The sequence below is a fragment of the Filicampus tigris genome, chromosome 18, assembly GCF_054856515.1.
Source record: "Filicampus tigris isolate MCC_2025a chromosome 18, RoL_Ftig_1.0, whole genome shotgun sequence".
NCBI classification, from domain to species: domain Eukaryota; kingdom Metazoa; phylum Chordata; class Actinopteri; order Syngnathiformes; family Syngnathidae; genus Filicampus; species Filicampus tigris.
In genome coordinates, this window is record NC_141234.1 from 3,152,549 (window position 1) to 3,173,435 (window position 20,887).

General features: G+C 45.4%; 2 protein-coding genes across 4 annotated transcripts; both read right to left on the reverse strand.

Moving 5' to 3' along the window:
• Positions 1-1,980: 1,980 nt before the first annotated feature.
• tcf19l (transcription factor 19 (SC1), like) lies at positions 1,981-7,544 on the reverse strand. Of its 2 annotated transcripts, XR_015082226.1 has the most exons (7): positions 7,333-7,544; positions 5,653-6,281; positions 4,844-5,013; positions 4,376-4,772; positions 3,805-4,273; positions 2,819-3,240; positions 1,981-2,754 (listed from the first exon to the last, which is right to left on the reverse strand). XR_015082226.1 is itself a non-coding variant. In XM_086015238.1 (6 exons), the coding sequence occupies exons 2-6, from the start codon at positions 5,927-5,929 to the stop codon at positions 2,886-2,888; spliced, it is 1,668 nt and encodes a 555-aa protein (XP_085871364.1). In that variant the 5' UTR covers positions 5,930-6,281; positions 7,333-7,544; the 3' UTR covers positions 1,981-2,885. The 2 variants fall into 2 exon arrangements, 1 of the variants encoding a protein (XP_085871364.1); XM_086015238.1 differs by having other exon boundaries at positions 1,981-3,240.
• Positions 7,545-9,418: 1,874 nt separating this feature from the next.
• LOC147131986 (uncharacterized) lies at positions 9,419-20,663 on the reverse strand. 2 transcript variants are annotated; one of them, XM_086014033.1, is made up of 11 exons: positions 20,424-20,663; positions 18,496-18,555; positions 18,223-18,243; positions 17,681-17,947; positions 17,509-17,596; positions 16,789-17,018; positions 16,432-16,719; positions 15,222-15,403; positions 14,345-14,370; positions 12,712-12,804; positions 11,965-12,179 (listed from the first exon to the last, which is right to left on the reverse strand). In XM_086014033.1, the coding sequence occupies exons 2-11, from the start codon at positions 18,548-18,550 to the stop codon at positions 12,113-12,115; spliced, it is 1,317 nt and encodes a 438-aa protein (XP_085870159.1). In that variant the 5' UTR covers positions 18,551-18,555; positions 20,424-20,663; the 3' UTR covers positions 11,965-12,112. The 2 variants fall into 2 exon arrangements, with proteins under 2 accessions (XP_085870158.1, XP_085870159.1); XM_086014032.1 differs by lacking the exon at positions 14,345-14,370 and having other exon boundaries at positions 9,419-12,179; positions 20,424-20,655.
• Positions 20,664-20,887: the final 224 nt, after the last annotated feature.

Sequence of the window (20,887 nt, forward strand, 5' to 3'; positions counted from 1 at the left end):
TTCACGTCGCAGCTCACTTTGAGGCCGCTCGTACAGAGAAATGATTAATGGCGTTATTAATGTATGTGTTTGCATGTAGCAGGGACGCAATGCGCGCTAGAGGTCGATGTGGGGACAGCAGAGGAAAAAGTGTAAAATCTCATTTCCTGATGGAGAACAAGAAAGAGGAGGCCAAAGGTGCGCTCATCAGACACTTCAATAGATACACCTGCACTTGATTACAATAAATGTTAACTAGGACTGGGCAATTCATCAATTTTAACGATTAATTCTTCCTCTCTTTTCCATCCTTCTTTTTGTCAGGATGTTAAATAAAAAAAAATTTAGCCACTTTTCCAACCCTTTTAGTAAACAATTTCTCAAAAGAGAGCGCAAAAAAAAAAAAAAAACACGAGCAGAATTGTATTCAGATTTTTCTTGTGACATTTGCTTTCTCAATTAGCAAAGTGGGAAGAAAAAATAAAAATCAGAATTCGGACTTTTGTGAGGTAAATCCACCATATCACCTAGCCTTAGGGCTAAATCAATACTGTACCTCATTCGATCAATGTCTTGTAAAGGAACACATGGATTGATGGTGATGGTGCTCGGCGGTGTTCCCCGCTTTGGTCAACCCTCATCACGGCAGCCTTGTCGGGGTGCCCATTTTGCCTTCCAGAAAGACGGCCTTCAAAAGAGCACACTGATCTTTCAAGAGCCCCACGGAGGCTTTTTAAAGATGCCATGGTGAGAAGATAAAAGGAGGACCAAAAGTAGGATGCAGAAGAAAGGGCGATGTTATTGAGCTCAACCACACACGCTCACACACACAAAAAGCACGCACACACACGCACACAAAAAGTCTCTCTGCGAGGCATTCAAAGTAATGAGAGCACATCTGCCACCAGTGCAATACTGCCCCCTTCTGCATGATATTGACAACACGCTGGTCAAATTATTAGGAACAGCTTTCTTACGGAACCGCACTACGAAACTGTATGCAATTTAACCAAGCTCCAAAATATTAGCATTTTATATTGCGTTTAGTTCACTACGGGTTGAGCAACTTTTTGTTGTTAAAAAAACACAATGAAAGTCGAATAGATTAAATCGATGACATCGCTAATTATTCAAAATACAACTCACCGTGTTAACTGAAATTGTTATAATTAGCAAGTAGTCCTTAATACGTTTGCTTGCGTATGAGACAATATTTTGGCACGTTTTGTGTTCTTACATACTTGGCCAATTAGGATGATTGTGACTCACTTGGCATCTAGCGAACAGCCAAAGCTAGCATGGCTAACCGCTATTCTCATCCACAACCATTTTCTTTTCATACTCTCAAACCCACGCAGTCATATGAAGACTGTTTGGCTTCATTGGCTGGACATTTCACTCCTCAAAAGAACGTTATCGTCGTGCAGCGGCAACCGATTAGCGAGTCGAAACCCCTCTGCAAATTGGCCATTCGGAGGACGAGAAGCTAAAAACGTGATGAACAATTAGCCCACGTTGCACTTTAAAAGTCGGAGTAGTTCAGTCGACTAATGGAGTCAATCCCTAAGATGATAGTAGAAGTAGAAAACCCACGTATTGCTAAATAGACAAAGTAGCCTAGCGAGGTAGGTGATGAACATTGTTGTGTTTACTGCATCAACACACACACACACACACACACACACACACACACACACACACACACACACACACACACACACACACACACACACACACACACACACACACACACACACACACACACACACACACACACACACACGCGGTTGGTTGGCGATAATTTGAAACCCTCCTGCATGGAAATGATTTGTTACTTCAAACATTGACAGCTCAGTGAATAAAAGTTTGTAACGGTGACAATTGAACAGATTCTACTAATCTCTGTCACCCCCTACTGACAACATGAAGTACAAGCAATCTGATTGGGCAACAGAAAGAAAAACAACACCATTCCATCACATTCGTCAACAAGTACATCCATGAAGATTATTTTGCATTTTATTGCTTGCCTGTCACCTCATAAGCATTAGCACCATTTTCTTGTTAAAATATGATTGAAGTTTGACAATGTTTTTTTTTTCTTTTATCACTTTTTTTTTTGTTTACTTACGCCACACCCCCCCCTCCAAAAAACCATCCCTGTGAACATTGAAGAGCTCATTCAGGTCCAATAGATGGGAGGATGATCAGACACTCTATTAGGTACACCCCTTAATAACATCAATATCAAAAACGCTGTCTTTACAAAGATGTCAAGTTTTGACTTGAAAGATAACGGTAATTGAAGAAAGTCAGACTTGTGTCAGGCCTAGTATTGTTTCTATATTATTTCTATTTTTTCAAGGTGGTGCTCCACTGGGGTCATGTTGCGGCCCACCTGAAATTATATACAATTAACAACAACAACAACAATCAAAAGGTAATTAGTTCATTGGAAAAGGACGAAAAATTCATAAATGGCATAACACATTTTATGGGTGTCAGTCAAAACTGATCGTTACTTTTGTAAAGGCAGTTCTTTTTTTTTTTTTTTGCACTTGGAGCTCAAAAGATGGTGTACCTAATAAAGTGACCTGTGAGGATGAGCACCATGACATGGTCCCATTGGCTACCATCTGCACAAAATGGCGCAGGTGCCTGTGTAGAGCGGCGGTTGGGCATCAGATTATCGTCCAGAGCGTCTTCATCCCCAGGGAAAAAAACGGATCATGTGCCCAGGGTCATCTTGTACATTTCCTAAAGTTTTTTTTAAGGCTGAGGGGGAAAAGCGTCTTTGTCCGAGTCAAGAATGTCATCATATCCGACGGTAAAATCCCACCTGAGTCGTTGGATTCGCCCAAGGCGGCGTGAGGAAGTTGGGAACGAGCAAATGTGCGCGGCGGCCCTCAGCAGCAGCCGCAGTGGAAGTCGGCGTTGGGGTCCCTCAGCAGCTTCTTGCGGTCCACGCGGAGACAGTCGATGTGGTACCAGGCGTCGCACACGTCGCACTGGATCCACTGGACCGGGTCGTGCTGGGGCAGTAGGCAGCGGGGGGCCGCGCACGGCTCCACCGATCCGCCGGCCGACACCGCGGCCTTCGTTGCCTCCTCCTCCTCCTCCTCGTCCTCGTCGGAGGACGACGACGAGGACGAGCCCGAGGAGGACGAGGCGGAGGAGGTGGAGGAGGACGAGGAGGAGGAGGACGGCGAGGGTAAAGAGGGCCGAGGAGGAAGGGGGTGTTTCCTGGGTCGGCCGCGACGCCTGCGGCGAGCATAGAGTGAATGAGAGGAGGCAACATAGGTGTGAAATTTACTCGCAAAATAAAGTGAAATTCACTTTCGAAAGAAGCATAAAACAAAACAAAAAAAATTACACCCAGTGTATTTCAAGAAACTGCATTAACTTTGTTTTACCAAAGTCCACCATCTTTAAGCTAAAAATACGACGCAAAACGCCATTTACGGGCTAAAGAAATTAGCATCCATGTTGCAGTAGTTATAAACCCCTAAACAACTTATAGTTGGAGACAAGCGGTAGAAATTCACTCAAATACAACAACAAACAGGCATATATTCTTTATCCTCTGCAAAAAATGCTCGATATATCTCAATTTATTTTTGCCAATCATCACAAAAAAAATTAAAAATCCATTTTGGTTGGCCCCAATTGACACCCCCCATGAAAAATTTATAACTGCCTATGGATAGCGCCAACGCCCCTTTTTGTATTCGACAGAGTAATGCCAATTACGCAAGTTTCACTATCCGCCGTACTACTACATACTTCCTGTTTGTCAATAATGTTGAGCAGTTTTGGAAGTCTTACCGCGGCTGCTGTTGGAACCTGTTGAAGGCTGCGCGGCCCCGCGGCGCCGTGCAAACCCTCACTGAGGGCGAAGCCAGGTTGTAGCTCTCCCCTCCCACCACCAGTGGGGAGAAAACAGGCGAGCTGTGAGCCCTCCGACGGCCCCTCGGCGCCGGCGGCCTCTGCTGGCGGAAGGCGGCCGTGTTCTGGAGGCGAGGCGGCAGCGCTGGCGCCTCCTGGCGGTCTTGTCTCGCTGGCGCAGGGAGGATGCGGTGCTGGTAGTGGTGGTCCAGGCAGTTGTTGGTCATGGCACCATGGAAGCTGCCGATGGTCCTGATGCCCACCGGGAAGGGTTTGGCTTCGTGGGGGCGCGGGTGGGAAGACGGCGGAGGAGGCGGCGGCGGCGGCGGCGAGCAGACATCATCCGAGTCGGACTTGTAGAGACGACGTTTCTTCCTGCCTCGCGATCGCTGCGCTTCCTCTTCCAGACCTGCCAGGACACAACCAGACCATCATCATCGTGAAAACGCATAAATTCATCCAATTGGAATCTCGCCACGTGCTTGCGGGAAACCGCATCGGCAAGTCTCACCCGTCCTGCTCCGGGGCTCGTCCGAGCTGTCGTCCTCCAGGAGCACCGTGTGCGCCGACTTCCTGCGGCTCCTGGAGGCCGGCGCCAGGGGCTTGGGGGCCAGCGAGGAGGCGGCGGGAGAGAAGGACGGCGGCGTGGAAGGCGGCAGCAGCGGCAAGCGCCCGGCGGCCAGAGTGGGCGGCGAGGACGAGGGTGCCGGGTGGGAGCCGGCACCCTCGTGGCTGCGGCTCCGCCTGAAGGTCCACGCGCTGCCCCTCATCTTGCTCAGGCTGCCGATGGAGTTGAGGATGACGGTGGAGCGGTTGATGGACAGCTTGGACAGATCCACGCCCGGTGCCGCCTTGCACTCGGCGTTGGTCCTGATCCGGTTCTGCAGGTCCGAGGAAAATGTCCCCGCCTGAAAGGAAAACGAGAAATAAACGTAGACCAAGACCACGAGGGGTCACTGCTGTAAATCACACGTCTCACCTTGGGAACGGTGATGGCGTCAAAGTCCAGGGGACGAACTTTGACCTTCTGGAAGAGGAAGTAGAACTCGGGGCCGCCGGGAGCCGCGCGGCCTCCGAAGGTCAGCGCGTCGCCGTCCGACAGCTCCCATTGGACGCCGGCCTGGAGGCGGACCTCGTTCACCCAAGTGCCTGGCGACGCCGCGTTTGTGTTAGCAATCGTTTGAGCGGTCGTGTCAGCATGTTTTTTGTTCACAAATGTGTTTTTGTTTGCAATTTTATCAAGTTATGTTGACATGTTTTTTTTTTTTGTTCATAATTTTGTGTGGTTGTGTCGACATCAGGCTTTTTGTTTACAATTTTGCGGCCTGTGCAGACGTGCCATGCTTTTTGTTCACAATTTTGAATGGCCTCTGCCAACATTATACATGTTCTTGTTTACAGTCGTGTGGTCTGCGTGGTCAGTTTTGTTTACAATTAGGTGTGGTTGTCCCAATGTTTATTTTTTCCCAAAATGACGCAGTTGTGCCGATAAGTTTTTGTTGACAATTTGGTATGGTTATGTTTAGGTTTTGTTTTTTGTTTACATGTGTGGTTTGGATTCACATTTTTTGCTTACATGTTTATGCTAACAGTAGCAGTATGTGTGTTTTTTTGTTTGTGTGTGTGGTTACGTTTTTTTTATAGTTTATCAACAAGTGTTTTTTTCTTTTGCTTACAAGTTTGCGTGGTTATGTTTATACAAGTATGGTTGAGAAAAGTTTTTTTTTTTTTTTTTTACATGTACTGTATATTTGTTCACAAATACATGTGCTTATGTTGCGATCTCACCGTGAGTACTCCGGTCCTTAATGTGGACCCTCCACGCCCCCTCCTGCGCCGCCGCCTCGCCGCCGTCACTGCTGGCCTCGCGCTCGGCGTGCAGCTCGGCGTGGACGCGCGACACGGCCTGCGAGTCCAGCGTGACGTCGCACAGCTCCTCCGCCCGGCCCAGGCGGAACACAGAGTGGCCCGGCGCCGGCCTGAAGGTGTACAGGTCCCGCGTCGAGCCCCCCGCCGAGGATCCGATGCGGAGCAGCTGGAAGCACGGCTGAGCCCCCGAGAGCATGACGGATGCTTTTGTCCTGGAAAAGCCAGACGGCCCCACCCTGCCCTCCCGGCGCTACAGCGGGCCGCGTTGCATTCGGGGAGGCGCTCTGCTTGTGGTAAATTATTACGACGAAGGCATCTGCAGCAGGCTGAATGGCAGCTGGCGTGAAGCTGGGAGGACTGACATGAATAAATGAGGCTGTCTGAGCTGATGAGTTATGCAAACGAGCTATCCTCGCCTGGCCGGGGGCTCTCTGCTCGAGTGTATGTGAGTAAAGAATAGGCTGTCAAAAAAAAAAAAAAAAAAGGAAAAAAATAAATTAAATTCCTTTAATCTTAATGATTCATGGTTTGTGCTCGGGCTGCATCATCTGAAAGAAAAAGAATATAATCCATGAATCACCGACAGTCATGCTCTCCAAATTTGTACAAGTAACTACGTGAGAAGACAGCAACAATTAGCAATTATCGTACCAGTGATTTGTTAGCATGCTACAATTAGCGCCGGGAACCATTATGAACTTTTTGAATAATAGTCTGATAACGATTAATCTGACGATTAATTTAAAAAAATGCAGAATGAATATAATGTCTTATTTGGCACCAGAACACATACAAAAATAAAGATATGAATTATAGGCAGAACATTTCATTACTTTGTCGTTTTGTATTTAACTTTACAAAAGAGAGAAAAATTGGAAAAAAAATCATTAGTACCTCAAATCATATTTCTCTATATCTAATAATGCGAATATAATTAATCTGTTCTAGTACCACCAAATGTTTGCAATGTGTTTAACACGGAAAATAGCATTTTTACGTCAATTCAATGGACATTGTGCTGCTCCTTCTGGTGTACACGCCCACCTGGGGGCACGATATTAAAACAGAGACATAATGTACATGGAGATGGTCTCAGCTCAATTCAACTGGGAGTGGGAATAAACAGCTTGAAGTCTATTTTGGAAGAATTGTTCACTGTTTTACAAACTGATGCCTTGAGAAAATCTTGTGTGAAGGTGTTGTGAAGATTGGATTTAAATAGATGTTTCTATTTATTAACAACAGTAGTGTGTATGTGTATGAATATTGCTACTGTGACCATTTAATTTGTCTCACGGGACGTATTGAGGACGCGGGCCACAGTTTGCCCACCAGTTCAAGTGTCACTTTCTGGATCAAAGAAAAGCGTCACCGAAAGCCCCGCAATCAGGTCAAACGTGATTACATAAGTGCAAATCGCACAAATTAGCGGCCTGACTTTGACTTTTCTTCTACTTTATTTTTTATTTTTATCTTTTATAAGTTCGTACGTCTCGGATATGCTCAGGGAGAGCGAACCGTCAGCGGCGCTGCGTAAGCTAGCTGACGTCGCTTCCTCCTCGGCAGAAACAGCCAAAACGCTAAATTTACGACACCCACCAGAAGTTAGCGGGCTTCTCTCCTCCTGAACAACCATCGAATAGATGTCGAACCGCGGCGGGGAAGTTCGGTTTCGGCCGCCGTCGTCCTCCGAGATGCCTTCTGCTCGCTCCGCTTTCTTTTCTCCGGGGAGGAAGTGCTTTGAAATTTGGCGCGTCGGGCCAGCGGCTTCCTTGCACTCCAATGTACGTCACGTCCGGCTCCTCCCCAATTGGCCGGCAGCCAGGGCGCTTTTGGCGAGGACGCGCCCCCTCTTAAAGGGGCTTCGTGTTTTTTTAATGAGGTCAAGCGCTTACCTGCAAAAAATGAAACAAAGGACGTGTGAAGTACAAAAGTGAAACTACTGTACGGATACGGTTACTATCAATGAAATTATTCTGTAGGATTATTTACAACGAAAATATAGTATAGCAAGGGACACAAATCTACATTGGATTCGGCGAAGTTGTGACCGACAGCATTTCTCCTCTTGACCAGGAGATGGCGACAACGTGGCGCCTGAAGACGAGTCATGCCTTATGCTGTGCTTTTGGGGTTTAGAATAATTGTTTTGTTTTACTATACTGTACTTGTCCTGAATTACTTTTAAAAAATACTTTGGAAGTGTTTTGCAATAAATACTGAACCGTTACTATATATTAATCATGTTGTAAGCCTTTAGTCATTGTTTAAAAATGGCCTGTAATGGAATGTTTAGGAAAATCCCCCCCTGCACAAAGTCATTTTTATAAAACGTGGCAACATGTATGCCCTCTCCCATGTCAAAAAAATAGACCACTTGAAATTATTTCACAATTTTAATTCAAGTACAAAGGCACATTTGGGACATAGAAAAAGGAAACTTTACATGTCGCTTCAGACAAAAGAAAATACAAACATGTCAAAACGACATTTCAGAGAACAAGTTACTCCAACAAAGCATTGTTGCCTTGACGCACGGCTCAGTACAAAATGATGTCAGTGTTAGTCAGCGCACACCGAGTGAGTTAGTGACAGAGAGCAGACAAACACACACACCCAGTGGAAGAAGAAAAACATACTCTCCCTGTCTTCAAGAGCCGAGAAGCTGTTCATCTCGGCGCCGTCCTTCCTCTTTTTCATCACAACAATGGCCTTCTGAGCCCTGCGACTAGAAAAAAAAAAAAGGTCATTGTGTGCCATTGGCTTCTATATTTGCCATGCGTTTTCTTACCTTTGTCCAGCCTCGCATCCGGCTCCCCTTTCATCCTAGCTGAACAAGCACAGTATTACTTTTGGGACTGCCACTTTGATTTGGACGTTTATTCTTCTGACCCTGTTCAGGTTCTCCCATGGGACTCTCGTACCGATCGTCTGGTCCGCACAGAAACAGGAGGAGATACTGTAGTTGGATGTCACGAGCTCCTTTCATTGCCGTCTCTACTTTGCGGGTTAACCCCATCCGTCTCATTGTTCATCCTGCAAAACGTTCGGTACAATCAGGTGTGCGTTTGTCACCCGATTGGCTGCTTGAGTGATGAGTACGCCCAACTGGTGGTTCTTTGCGCCATCCCACTCCACTGCAGCCGAGTAACAGCCCACCCTACTTCAGCATCACCTTGCAACATAATACAGGCTGTACAGTACAACAATTACATTCTGACAAAACAGACCACTCGTAGATTACAACCTTCAAGCAAAAGGCTACTTATTTATTCAGTGTTTTGCAGGGGCGAAGCCAGAACGTGGCTAATGGGTGGGCCTGGAAAAATCAGGATGGGCCTGAATATTTATCTCACTTTGCACAATTTCCCTGTCCTGACACATGGTATATTCAAATAAAATGACAAACCGAATAATATGAAGTTCAGATCTTCCTTAGACAACCACATTTATGCCATTCTTAATATTCAATAAAATACAATTAAAAAAAAAAAAAACACAAGGAAAACAGAAATTCAAAAAATAATTTAATAATTTAAAATTTGAAAGTATAGATTTTTTTCATGAATCTCACTGGGTGGGCAGTCTGTCAATCTGGGTGGGCAGGCCCACCCATAGCGCCGCCCCTGAGACAAGATGATTCAACTTGAAAGAAGATGCAAAGAGAGAAACAATAACAGGAAGATTGTATTGAAAATGCATTTATTCTGAATTATTCATTCATGACAGAAAAAGAGAAGCACTCCAAAAGGTCGCAAAAAAGTCGTACGGATTGTAGAAATGCGGAATGGTTCTTCCAGCTGACAATGGAGCGTTTGCTTGTGGCTGTACAGCAAAGTGGTTAAAGCTAAGAAGAAATATGAAGCAATATGAAACATTCGACAAGGCTTCTCCTCGCATGCACGCAAAGCAGTTCACGTTCTTACAAACACACACGTGTGACACCTGGTGAACATTGAGCACATCCATGTTTTCTTGGTAACTGTACAATCAGTACATGGGAATACTTCAACAAATCCCGTAGTGACGTAAAATCTCATTTCAGGCCTCCATAGTGAATCAAGACAAGATTTAAATAGAAAATGACCATATTTCATGAAGCCTGTACTTGTTATACTATTTCTACAAGTGCATGCGCTACTATGTTAGTACGAAAAAGAAACATGTTTATGTGTTTGAGTAACTCACATCTAATAAATATATGCTAGCAGTTTGTCAAGGTAAAAAAGAAATGATGGTAAAATGTCATAAGGCATTGCGTCCATGCATATAGTTGAGACCTGCCCTTACCAATATGGCGGCGGCGTTGACGGCTAACGTAGAACCCAATGTGCGTCAGAGTCAAAAAGCTCTTTGATTTGAAACGACAAAAGTGACATATTGCCAACGTTACTCACATTTACGAATCCACAATCAAGACTTTCCGGGTAGCAAAACGGTCATCGCTAAATCATTAGCGCTTAGCTTAGCATCAGAAAGGATCGGAAAGAACACTTTGATTTTACAAACAGTAATAGGGTGATCTTTGATGTTTCAAATTAGAAAATATGTATTTACATCTGCTTGCGCTTGTCAGAAGCCTACATGAGCGCATCTTTCAAAGATGGGGGGGGGGGGGCGCAATGTGGTTAAATGCCCAAATTGATGAAAAACATGCAGCGCGATGAAAATGTTTGTATTGACAACCGCCAGCAAAAAGGACGATTTAATTTCATATCAATCAGTGCTATTATCAGATATATTGCTTATATTAGTCAAGCATTTCCTTTTATATATATATATATATAAGTGTGTGTGTGTGTATATAAGAAACATGCCATAGAAAAATCAAGAATTTAACATTGGTTAGTACAGTATACGTTCACAGACGTATTTACATTAGCTGCTACTAACTTGCAGGAGGATTATTATTCGTTTTTTGTCTTGTTTTTTCAATGTTGTGCTTGTCCTTGTCCGGCCCTGATATCTAATTTGATCTAAACACACACACACACCAACACACACACTTGTCCACTCTTCAAATGTGACTCCCTGATGCTGCTTCAATTTAGAGACGAGAAAATTGGATCATTTTGTCTTTGGTGTCCTTCAGTCTTCAACCGGAAAGTCGTGATCAATCAATCCAAAATACATCCGTATGTTTGAAAATTTGGGATTACCCTAAAACTGTCTCGAGCCAAGTCAAGTGTCTCGAGTGAGTCCCTGACCTGCGGTGATTCCAGACGCTTCCGTGCAAGCCGGGGTTCAATTATCCAAAATCCTTGTTTCCAACAAATGCCCAGAGGCCAAGACCTCAACGGAAGCGGTTTAGTTTTTGGCTCACATGCAGTGATTGGACTAGTCTAAAGTCAACTACGTGTGCGTGTGTTGAAGTCATGCACTTAGTTGTTTTGTTCTTCTTCTGACGTGGCGTTCTTGTCCATATTGTGCTCTAAGTGCAAAGTCTTACAGTCAACTTGTTCTCAAACTGGGGATCCCCGGGCCCATGAGAGTCGGCAAAATCATTTCTCGCCCCTTGAGAAATTTTTCAGCTACTTGGTAGAGAAAGGATACGCAAAATGTGCTTACCAAGAGGGGCCGCTATAGAAGGTAAAACATCCAGTAGGATATCAAATTTACCAAAGTGCTGCTCTTCAACAAATTCAAGTTGTTAATATATGACGAAAACCCTGTCCTGAAATGACTTTTTGCAACCAATGGCGGGAGTTGGCGTGTCCACAATTGGTGAAACAAATACGATAAGCTCGTTACAGAGGCAGCTAACTAGCTAACTAGCATGGCTAACAGTTGCTGGAGATTGCTAAATTGTCAACACCGACTGCTTTTAGAAACTAGCTCCTCTTTTGTCCGCAGACATGTTGTTAGCGTAAGAGAACTCAATTTGGTTCAGAAAAAGTGGAAATTAAGGTTGAAAGGTTCCTTGCAATATATTTACCAAGGTTTAAATGTAAGGTTTAATTGCTTTCAGGATTAAAAGGGGGTCCTTTGAAAAATGACTCCCATGTAAGCGGGGTCCCTGGACCCAAAAAGTTTGAGAACCCTTGTTGTAGTCGACACTGATGTCCGGATCCGTGATTGTGCTTCACCCAAAGAGCCCACCGCTAGACGGTTGCTAATGCTAATGCTAACGGGATTGCGAGCTTTCAGGTGCTCTGCGGTGTGCCGTCCTTCCGCTCGGCTTCCCCGGCCTCGGCCGCCGTCTCGTCGCCGGCGGGTGTTGGGGCGTCGCCGTCGGGCACGGCCGCGGCCACCTGGCCATCCGGGAGGTCCGCCTCGGGCTTCGGGAAGCGAGCGTTGAGGAGAGGCTTGTGGGAGGCGCAGGTCACGGCGGCCTCCGTGTCGCTGTCCAGGGGCAGGCCGGAGTCCACTCCGGAGTCGCTCATCTCCAGGAAGTTGACGTCTGACGCGAGCGCCTGGTAGCCGCCCGCTTTGGAAACGTCCGCGCCCTGCACCGAGCGAAGCGGCAGTTTGGACGGGAATGGGATTGATTCAAGAACTTTGTTTGTTCAAATGTGACCTGACATTACCTGGTGACCAATCAAGGGTGAACGTGCCCTTGATTGGAAGAAATGTAAAAGGACCTCCGCCAAAGCCACATTAAAAATGTTTATGGTCCATTTATGGTCCATTCCCAGCAGTTAGTTTAACGGCTAATGTCACATAAACACAGTGAACATGTCATTTGACATTGAAGAGGAGTACATTTTGAGTGTATTTTTTTTTTTTAAGGATGAAGTAGTGTAGAGCAGGCATAACGGGGAAGAGTTTACACAACAGAAAGTGGTCCAAATTGAGGTCAGCGCAAAAAAAAAAAAAAAAAAACGTCATCACTCATTTATGAACACAATCCACCCAGATTATTTTTAGATTCATTCCACTCCTCACACACAGGCGACAACGCTAGTGTCGGTTGAGCGATATCAGCCTAAAGTAACATTTTGGATTTTTTTTTTTTTTCGCATTATTGGCCACACTGACCTTGACGGTGACGTCGCTGTCCTCAACTGGTTTGTTGCACGTCGACTGTGTGAGCGACTCTTCCGTGAACCTGCTGTATGCCTCGTGGACCACCTGTACGCGGCGCACACAGAAATATCAAAACATAAACAAAGATCACCATGGGAGACACTTTCAGGGTGGCGGGACATCTCGAGGTTGCGCCACGTAGGAAGCAGGAGGGGACGAAGCGAGATGGCGGAGGATGGACACGCGGTCCTGGCGGTCTTTGGGGTCACCCCCCGAAAGACGGCCCACGTCCTGTCCAGTCGCGCCATAATCATCTCAACCTCCGCCGCCCACGCACACGCAGAGGGTGGAAGACTTGGCGGCACAAACACACGAGGACACACCCACATATAAGTAAAGCCTCGTTGAACGCTTGGGATACCTTCCGGAAAGGAGAGCGCAACAGCTTTCGGACTGAGCACGACACAGACAAACACACACGGTCAGGAAAAGACACACAAATACGCAAACAACAGGAAGTGACGTGACGTGACGGGACGGGACAAACACACACAGTGACCAAGCTTCAACTGCGGCAGCGGAGGAAGGACAAGGAGAAGACAGGCGAACAAGGGAGTCAAAGAAGCAAGGAAAAAAAGGAGGGACACAAGAATGGAAGAAAAGGGGGAAGGAAGCGAGGAAGAAATTGAGGGGAGGAGGGAGGGAGCGAAGAAAGGAAGTAGAAAGTATTGAAGGAAAAGCGGGAAGAAATTAAGGGGATAAGAAGGAAGGAGGGAAGAAAGGAGAAAGGGACGGAGAGGAAGGTTGGACGAAATGAAGGGTGTCAAGAAGGGAGGGAGGAAGAGAGGAAGGAAAGGGTGAAGGAATGAAGGTTATGAAGGAAGAAAAGAATGAAGGAGGGAGGGCAAATGAGTGAAGGAAAGAGTCATGAGGGAAGGAAGGTGGGCTAGGGAACGAGAAAGTGAGGAAGGAGAGGAAGAAGCAAAGATGAAAAAAAAACAAGTAAGGAAGGAATTAGGACCAAACAAAGAAGCATGAAGGCGGGAACAAACTCCGGAAGAAAGTGAACATGGAAGGAAGGAAGGGCGAAAGAAGGTGAAACTTTGCTCTACTAGCAAGTAGCTGACACGACAGAACCATTTCAGCATGTTTGATTTTTAAAAATGTCACCAGATTTTGAAAAGGGAACGGGATCGATTTGCAAACGAGCCACGATGAAGAATTTTTGATGACGACGTGAGAATGTTTGCATGCGTGCAGCATTTGGGGTGAAAAGTTCAAATTGCAGTCAGCAAGTACATTGAAATGGATCTTTCTTTTTCTTTTTTTCTCCTTCAAGACTGCGCAACCGGGCAGCTTGTCGGGATCCCCGAAACATTTTGTGCCGGATCCGCTCATGGTGACTTTTGGACTTTTTGCCAAATAAGTCCATGGATCAACTTGTGCCCGCCCGCCCCCGTCGGTCAACACAGCACCACAAATTCATGCGCTCACTCGGCTTTGCCGCCATTCAAGTTGATCGGGGATCTTATTTGGCAGAAAAGTTCCTGGACGGGACATTTAGCTGCAAGACGAAGAGCAGAAAGAAAGAAGGACGGAAGGAAGGAAGGAAGGAAGGAAGGAAGCCACAACACGTTTGTCTCACCGGGAAAACGCTCCCACTCGACGCTCCTTCAAGTCAGAGGCACAGGCGACAACGTTATTGCGCAACACAACCAAAGCAGTCAAAATACGCAGTGGGGGTCCGATCCCTTCTTGAATGAAACTTTTACATTAACAGGACTCCGGACATATTTGGTGCGTTCATTACATTTTATAAGATAATTAGCCAGTCAATTACATTCAAGCTAATTGTAAATATTGCTCATGAAATTAAAAAAAATGATAGAAATGAGCAGTCCAATTTTTCATGTAAAAATACAGCGTATACTGTCCATATGCAATAAATCTATGAAAACCTTTAACTTTTTAACTCATTAAACAATCAAGCATGAGCAAAATGCAAAATGGAATGAACAATGATTTCATTGTTGAAACAAACAAGTTCACATTTTTACGTTACATTTTCTAAACGTATTTCGTGAAATAATTGGCTGATGAATGACATTCAAGTCAAATGAGAATATTTCATTCAAAATAATGATCATTTAAATAAATAAATAAATAAATAAAATGTAGACAGCATTTTATACGCAAAATAAATGCATAGAAATAATTTGAAGGTTTCCCTCAATTACAAATCTTCACATAACATGCAGAGTGTCTCAAAGTCACCATGCTGTTTTTTTGTTGCTGTTTTTAAACCAAGATTATACTTTTGTATTTTTATTCATGAGTAATATTGTATTTATTATTATAAGTAATCAGTGTCGTAGTCACAGTAGCAGCAATAGTAGTAGTATTTTTATAATAACCTTGAGTAGATCCGACCCGGCCCATCCGTGCGTTTTAAAACTCAAACGCGGCCCATTTTTTTTTTCGCCCCCACGCGCAGCACCGGCGGCCGCCAGGCGCGACCTTACCTGCCGAAAGGCCTCGCCCTCCTCGCCCTTGCCGGCCTGCTGGGCGAGCAGCGTCAGCTTCTTGTTCTTCTGGTTCCTCTGGTGCACTTTGTAGAGGCACGAGAGCAGGCACACCAGCAGCATGAAGGCCAGCAGGCTGAGCAGCGACAGCACGGCCAGCGTCAGCGGCGGAAGCTTGGAGGCTGCCGGCGACATGGCACAGGGCCATTCAGCAACTTCATGCGAGAATGGTTTCGAATACGACAAAATTGTACACTTCCACGGTATTGGATTTAAGAGTTACGCATTCATTGTGCAGCTCCACCAGGGGGCAGTATAACACAAGCGAATGTATACTGTATACCACAGCTGGTCAGTAAGATGCAGTCATCACTTTTCGCGGAGGATAAAGAATATATGCCAGTGAGTATTGTCGTATTCATATATTGCAGCAATGTTTATGTTCAAATATTGGTTGCTTAAAAGGTTGACAGAATTTTTTTTTTTTTTTTTTTACTTGCGTCTGGAAAAATGTTGCATGTATCTGGATTTTGCAAAATAAAAATTTGTTGTAATTTTTTTTCAGTGTGATAAGACTGCGACATTGACGCTAGTTATGTTAGCATAGCTAGCATTAAGCCAATGGACTATAGTCCGACAAAGTTATCGTTCAATCACTGCAATTTAGATCGGAAACGTGACTAAAACTAAAATTGGAAGAAAAACAACAACATTTTTCTCAACAAAATAAAATAAAAATGAGAGTGCTTTTTAAAAACTAACTGAAATTATATTCTATTTTTAGAAAACTAACTTTATAATTGTAGCCAAAATGCCCTTTGTTTTCATCTGTCAATTCAATTCATATGTCACTTTTCTGAGTTTTTTTTTTTTTTTTTTTTTAAATGTACCCATTTCGGTATTACTATCGGGCCGTGAAGAAGAAGAAAGGTCAAACAGTCGTTTGGGAATTCGTAATTTTCTTAATACTAAATGTGACTTTATTTTTTTTATTTTCTTTTAATCTTGCACTCATCAAATCTCCATATATGTATAAAAAAAACTAATACTAAAACTAATCAACGAAATGAAAACAAAATAATTTTTGAAAAAAATAAACACTATTAACGAATTGAAACTCACTGAATTAGAAAAAAAAACTAATGACGAATAACAAAATAAAAAGGAACTAAATTGCAAACTCCAAAACCATCGTAACCCTATCTCTTACCGACCACGTCCACATAAACGTGAGCCACGGGGAATCCTGCCAGGTCGGTGATTTTGAAGACGCCCTCGTCAGACCCTCGCACCTTCCTCACCAGCAGCTGGGATCCGTCCACGCTGACGCGGCCCGCCAGCCGGGACTCCGGCGGCGTCACCAGAACGCCTCGCTCCAGGACCGGCCGGTCCTGGTGGGCGGATTTCGGCCTGTAGGCCACGTTCACGTCGGCGTGGTGCAGGTAGAGCTTCACCGTCATGTCGGCTCCGTTGGAGGGGTGCAGGAAGTCCTGGTGCTCTGCGGTCCCAAGGGAAACATCGAAACAGACTTACTGTATACTGGAACAGGCGCGGGTTACCTCCCCACCTCGCACATGCAGGCAGTTCCTCCTGCGCACTTTCCCCTCGTGGTCGCGCACGGTGAAACTGCCCTCGTCCGCCATCTTGACCGAGTGCAGCGCCACGCTCTTGTCCGTCACGCTCAGGCGTCCGGCGTAGGCGTCGGCCAGCACCAGCGCGTGGCGGAAGAGCAGCGCGGCCGGCGGCTCGGTGGCGTGCAGGAAGTCCGAGTGGTTGCCGTGGCGGACGGGACCGGGCCTGAGCGGCGAGGGGGAGAGAGCGGATCAGTGGCGGAGACTTCCAATGACGTCGGCCGGGGAGTACTGTCGCAGATTTTGAAGTGATTGTTTTATATTGTTTTTTTTTAGTAGCGATGAATCGGCCGGCCGAATTCATGGGCCAAAATGAGAAGAGATGCAGTTACTTTCTATGATGTTAGCATTGCTAGCATTAAGCTAGCGAACTTGCATTGTATTGTTATTTTATCTGTCACATGTGTTGCTTCTTCAACTGTCCATTTTTTACAGGCCCTAACACCACTGCTATGCGTTAGCATGTCTATGGAGTTTTGGTATCGTTTGTTAGCATTAAGCTAAACTTGTGGGCCAAAGCTGAAGTTATGTGTTGGAATGTGGTGTATTCGAAATACACAAGTTGTAATTTTCTCAGTTTTTAGTTTAGTAAAACATTGAATTGAAGTCTGTTTTTTTTTTTTTTTCTTTTCTGAGCAACATCAAGTCAAGTGTACCTGAACTCCAAGCTGATTGGACCTTGCACTTGGTTCAAGTGGATGTAGTAAGTGTCTCCATACTTGACCACCTCCTCCACGGCACAATCTAAAGAGGAAAAAAAAAGAATCTAAATACGAGGCTGATGTGAACTTTTCGTCTTTTCCCCCCAACCCCCTTTTTGTCGTTTACCTCGGACGTCGAGTGTGAGGCGCCTAAGCACGCCTTCGGTCCTGCTGACCACGTAGACGCCCTCGTCCTCCTCCTGCACGTCGTCGAGCACCAGGTGGCCGTAGGGATTGAGACGAGCTCGTCGGTGCAGCACTTTTCCCGCTCGAAGGAGCGGCACCTCTGCACTCTTGTTGGTCTTGGGGCGGAAGATCACTTCGCCGAGGTCGCCGGGCGGGATGTCGATGTGGATGTCTTCGCCGAAGAAGGCCGTCCTGTGCTCTTCCTTGACTGGACGCCGCGGGAAAATAAAAAGCTTAGTTAGTTAGTTAGTTAGTCTGCCCATTATCATTTGGTGTTCCACAGAGTTCAATTCTGGGGCCTCTGCGGTTTTCATTGTATTTGCTGTTGCCTGTTTTTAAAGCGCTCTGTAAATAAAGTTGAGCCGAGCTGAGTATGTTGATGATTTTGGTATCTTTTCGTCCCCCTTGCTCACATTTATCAACATCTCAGTTAATAACATCCCAGTTGTGCTATTGCCAAGCCTAAGTGGAGGAGAGGCTTACCTTTAAAGGACGCCGACGCAGCTGAAAAAGACAGAGTTAGAGAGAGTTAAATTTAACAAATCTTTGCGAGCTTTATTTGATCTGTAAATAAGTTAAAAGCGTTCTTAGTGCCGGAGCCTTTGAAATGTAGCGACAGCTAACAATAGCACGCGTGGGGGGTGGATACGCCGAGTTGGCACAAATTACGGCGAGGGGGGAGCGATTAAGCGGAACGCGGCGGATTCCTGCGATGAGCGTCTGGAGAAGGTCTCCCCAGCGAGCGGTGATGCTTACCCGTGCAGAGCAGGTTGCTAAGCAACACACACGCCATCCCTCTCATCTTCAACATGCAGGCTGGGGGGAAAAAAATTAATAAAAATGAAGATTGTTGGATAAGACATTCATACACCATAAACACAAAATATTTTTAAAAAATAAACAAAAAAAAAAACGATCCATGTCACGTCAGCATGATTGGTTAAATATTGGCATATGGTGTCACAAGAGAGCCAAAATCAATACAGGGCAATTGAGACGACATTTTATACATAATTCATGAAGCCTTAGAATTAACGTAGCATTTTTGGCCTTTGTTGCTAAAATTTATAAAAACATTTACAATGAACTGATTTGACTGTGTACATTACACAATAATATGTACAAAAATCAACAAGGTTCATGACAAATATCACTCCAAATCAAAATAGATGTTTTAGACCAAGGTCAATTATAGTCAAAGTAGAGCTTCTAGAGTAGAACGTTCAACTCAACTGTATGCATTTTATTTTTTTTTTTATTAAGAGATGGATGAAATCGCCACTGAAGGTCCGGGTACCAAATGCACGTTGGCTAAACATGTCCCTCCTGACGGGTGGTCATTGCTCCTCTGCCAATTAGCCGCAATTAGCACAGCTTTGTTGACGTCGGCAGCTTCCATCCCGCCGAGTCAGTCACTCAGCGAGGAGGAGGAGGAGGAGGAGAGGAAGGTATCGGGCTTCCAACATTCTCCACTTGCACTTTCAGTCGGATTCTCCATTTTTCTTTTTTTTTTTTGTTACATAGCGATAGCTTGACTTGTGTGTTTAACTCAATTTGTGACCAAGCTACTAACTCAATTTACAATTCAATTTCCCCCTATTGTAATTGAAATGCAATTAATTCATTCCACCACCGACTTTCACGTCCTTCCTTTCAACTAAGGGCTGGGCAAGTGTTAGGAAAAAAAAAAAAAAAAAAATACAAATTTCAACACAAAATCAAAAATAATAATAATCACGTTTAAGGGGTGTGGCCAAGTGAGTCATCTGCACGTAAGCATCTGGCTGTGAGTTGTGGTCGACAGCAGCTTCTCGAAAGCGTTTTCATTTTGGGTGTTTGTTTGTAGGTCGGTCCCGTTCAAGAGACGGCTGAAAGCGCATCGGTGACTGTGGCTCTCCTTGCCCACACGGAGGGCATTGAAGTACCTTAATCGCTTTGTTTTGTCCACTTCAATGGCGTGTATGTCAAATTTTAGCTGACACCACAAAGCAAGCAAGTCAAGGTGCGACCACATCCACTCCACCTGCTAACGTTATATTCACTCATGACGGCTGAAAAATCAGACGCCATTTTAGCGCGCTTCAATCCAAATTGAAAAAGCGGGTCGCTCGGTCCTCTCTTGTCCCGGGAGGCCCCGCCTCCTCCTCCTCTTCATCTTCCTCCATGCAGCTAGTGATGCAGCCAAGGGTGTGTCAGGACCAGCATGCCTGCTGTCAGTCCCGGCCCACTCCTGGGGGTGGGGGGTGAGTGGGTTGGGGGGGTTGTCCCAGATGGAAGAAAGATGGAGGATGATGGGAGTGCAATGCTGGTCAAGTTTGTGCGTAATGAGATTTTGGGTGGAGGGAAGGCGGGGGGGGGGGGGGCATCCTGTGTGTGTAGGACGCATTTGAAATAAATGATGTTGATGTCTATATTACAGCACGCTGGAGAGCACTTTAAATCAGAACTCGTCAAAAGCAGAAAGAATGTGGCACGTTTACATACATCTCATAATCAATACACAGAGGTAATGAATGCATGTGTGAGTAATAGCAAAAGTCCATTGTGTGTGCAAAGAGGTAATAATTGCGTCGTGGTGGTGTGAAAATGATTGTAACGACACCAATACGCCCAAAACCAAGAATGCCAATTCGTAATACGTGCATACAGTGCACGGTGCTGCAGTGGACTAGTTGGTGTCTTACCTTAACGTCGTGTTGGAGAAACGAGGACGCAAAGTGCTCCTTTCTTATGTGGAAATCACCTTTTTCTCTCTTTCAAAAAGCTCGACCAAGCTGAACGCACCACAGCACGACAGCCATCTGGAGAAAAACGAGAGAATATGAGAGAGGAGGAGAGCGAGAGCGGGACTTCCCCCGTAACGACCACCACGACGATGCTGCCTTTGTGCGCCTTCAGGGACTCGGTGACGCTCGGCAATCTTCGGCTGCTTTCGGCAGATATCGCCGGAAGCCGCCAGCTGGCGCTCTACTGTATTTGGATACAGACGCCTTCCGTGCGATTATTTTGTCACGAAACATTAGTGGTAAGCGGTCAGCGACAGCAAGGTCTTCTCCGCTGGACTATCAGAACTGCTACTGCTACAAAATCTGATTAAAACAAGAGGAAATCTTTAAATCTGAGGGCCAACGGTACTCAAAACAAGTTA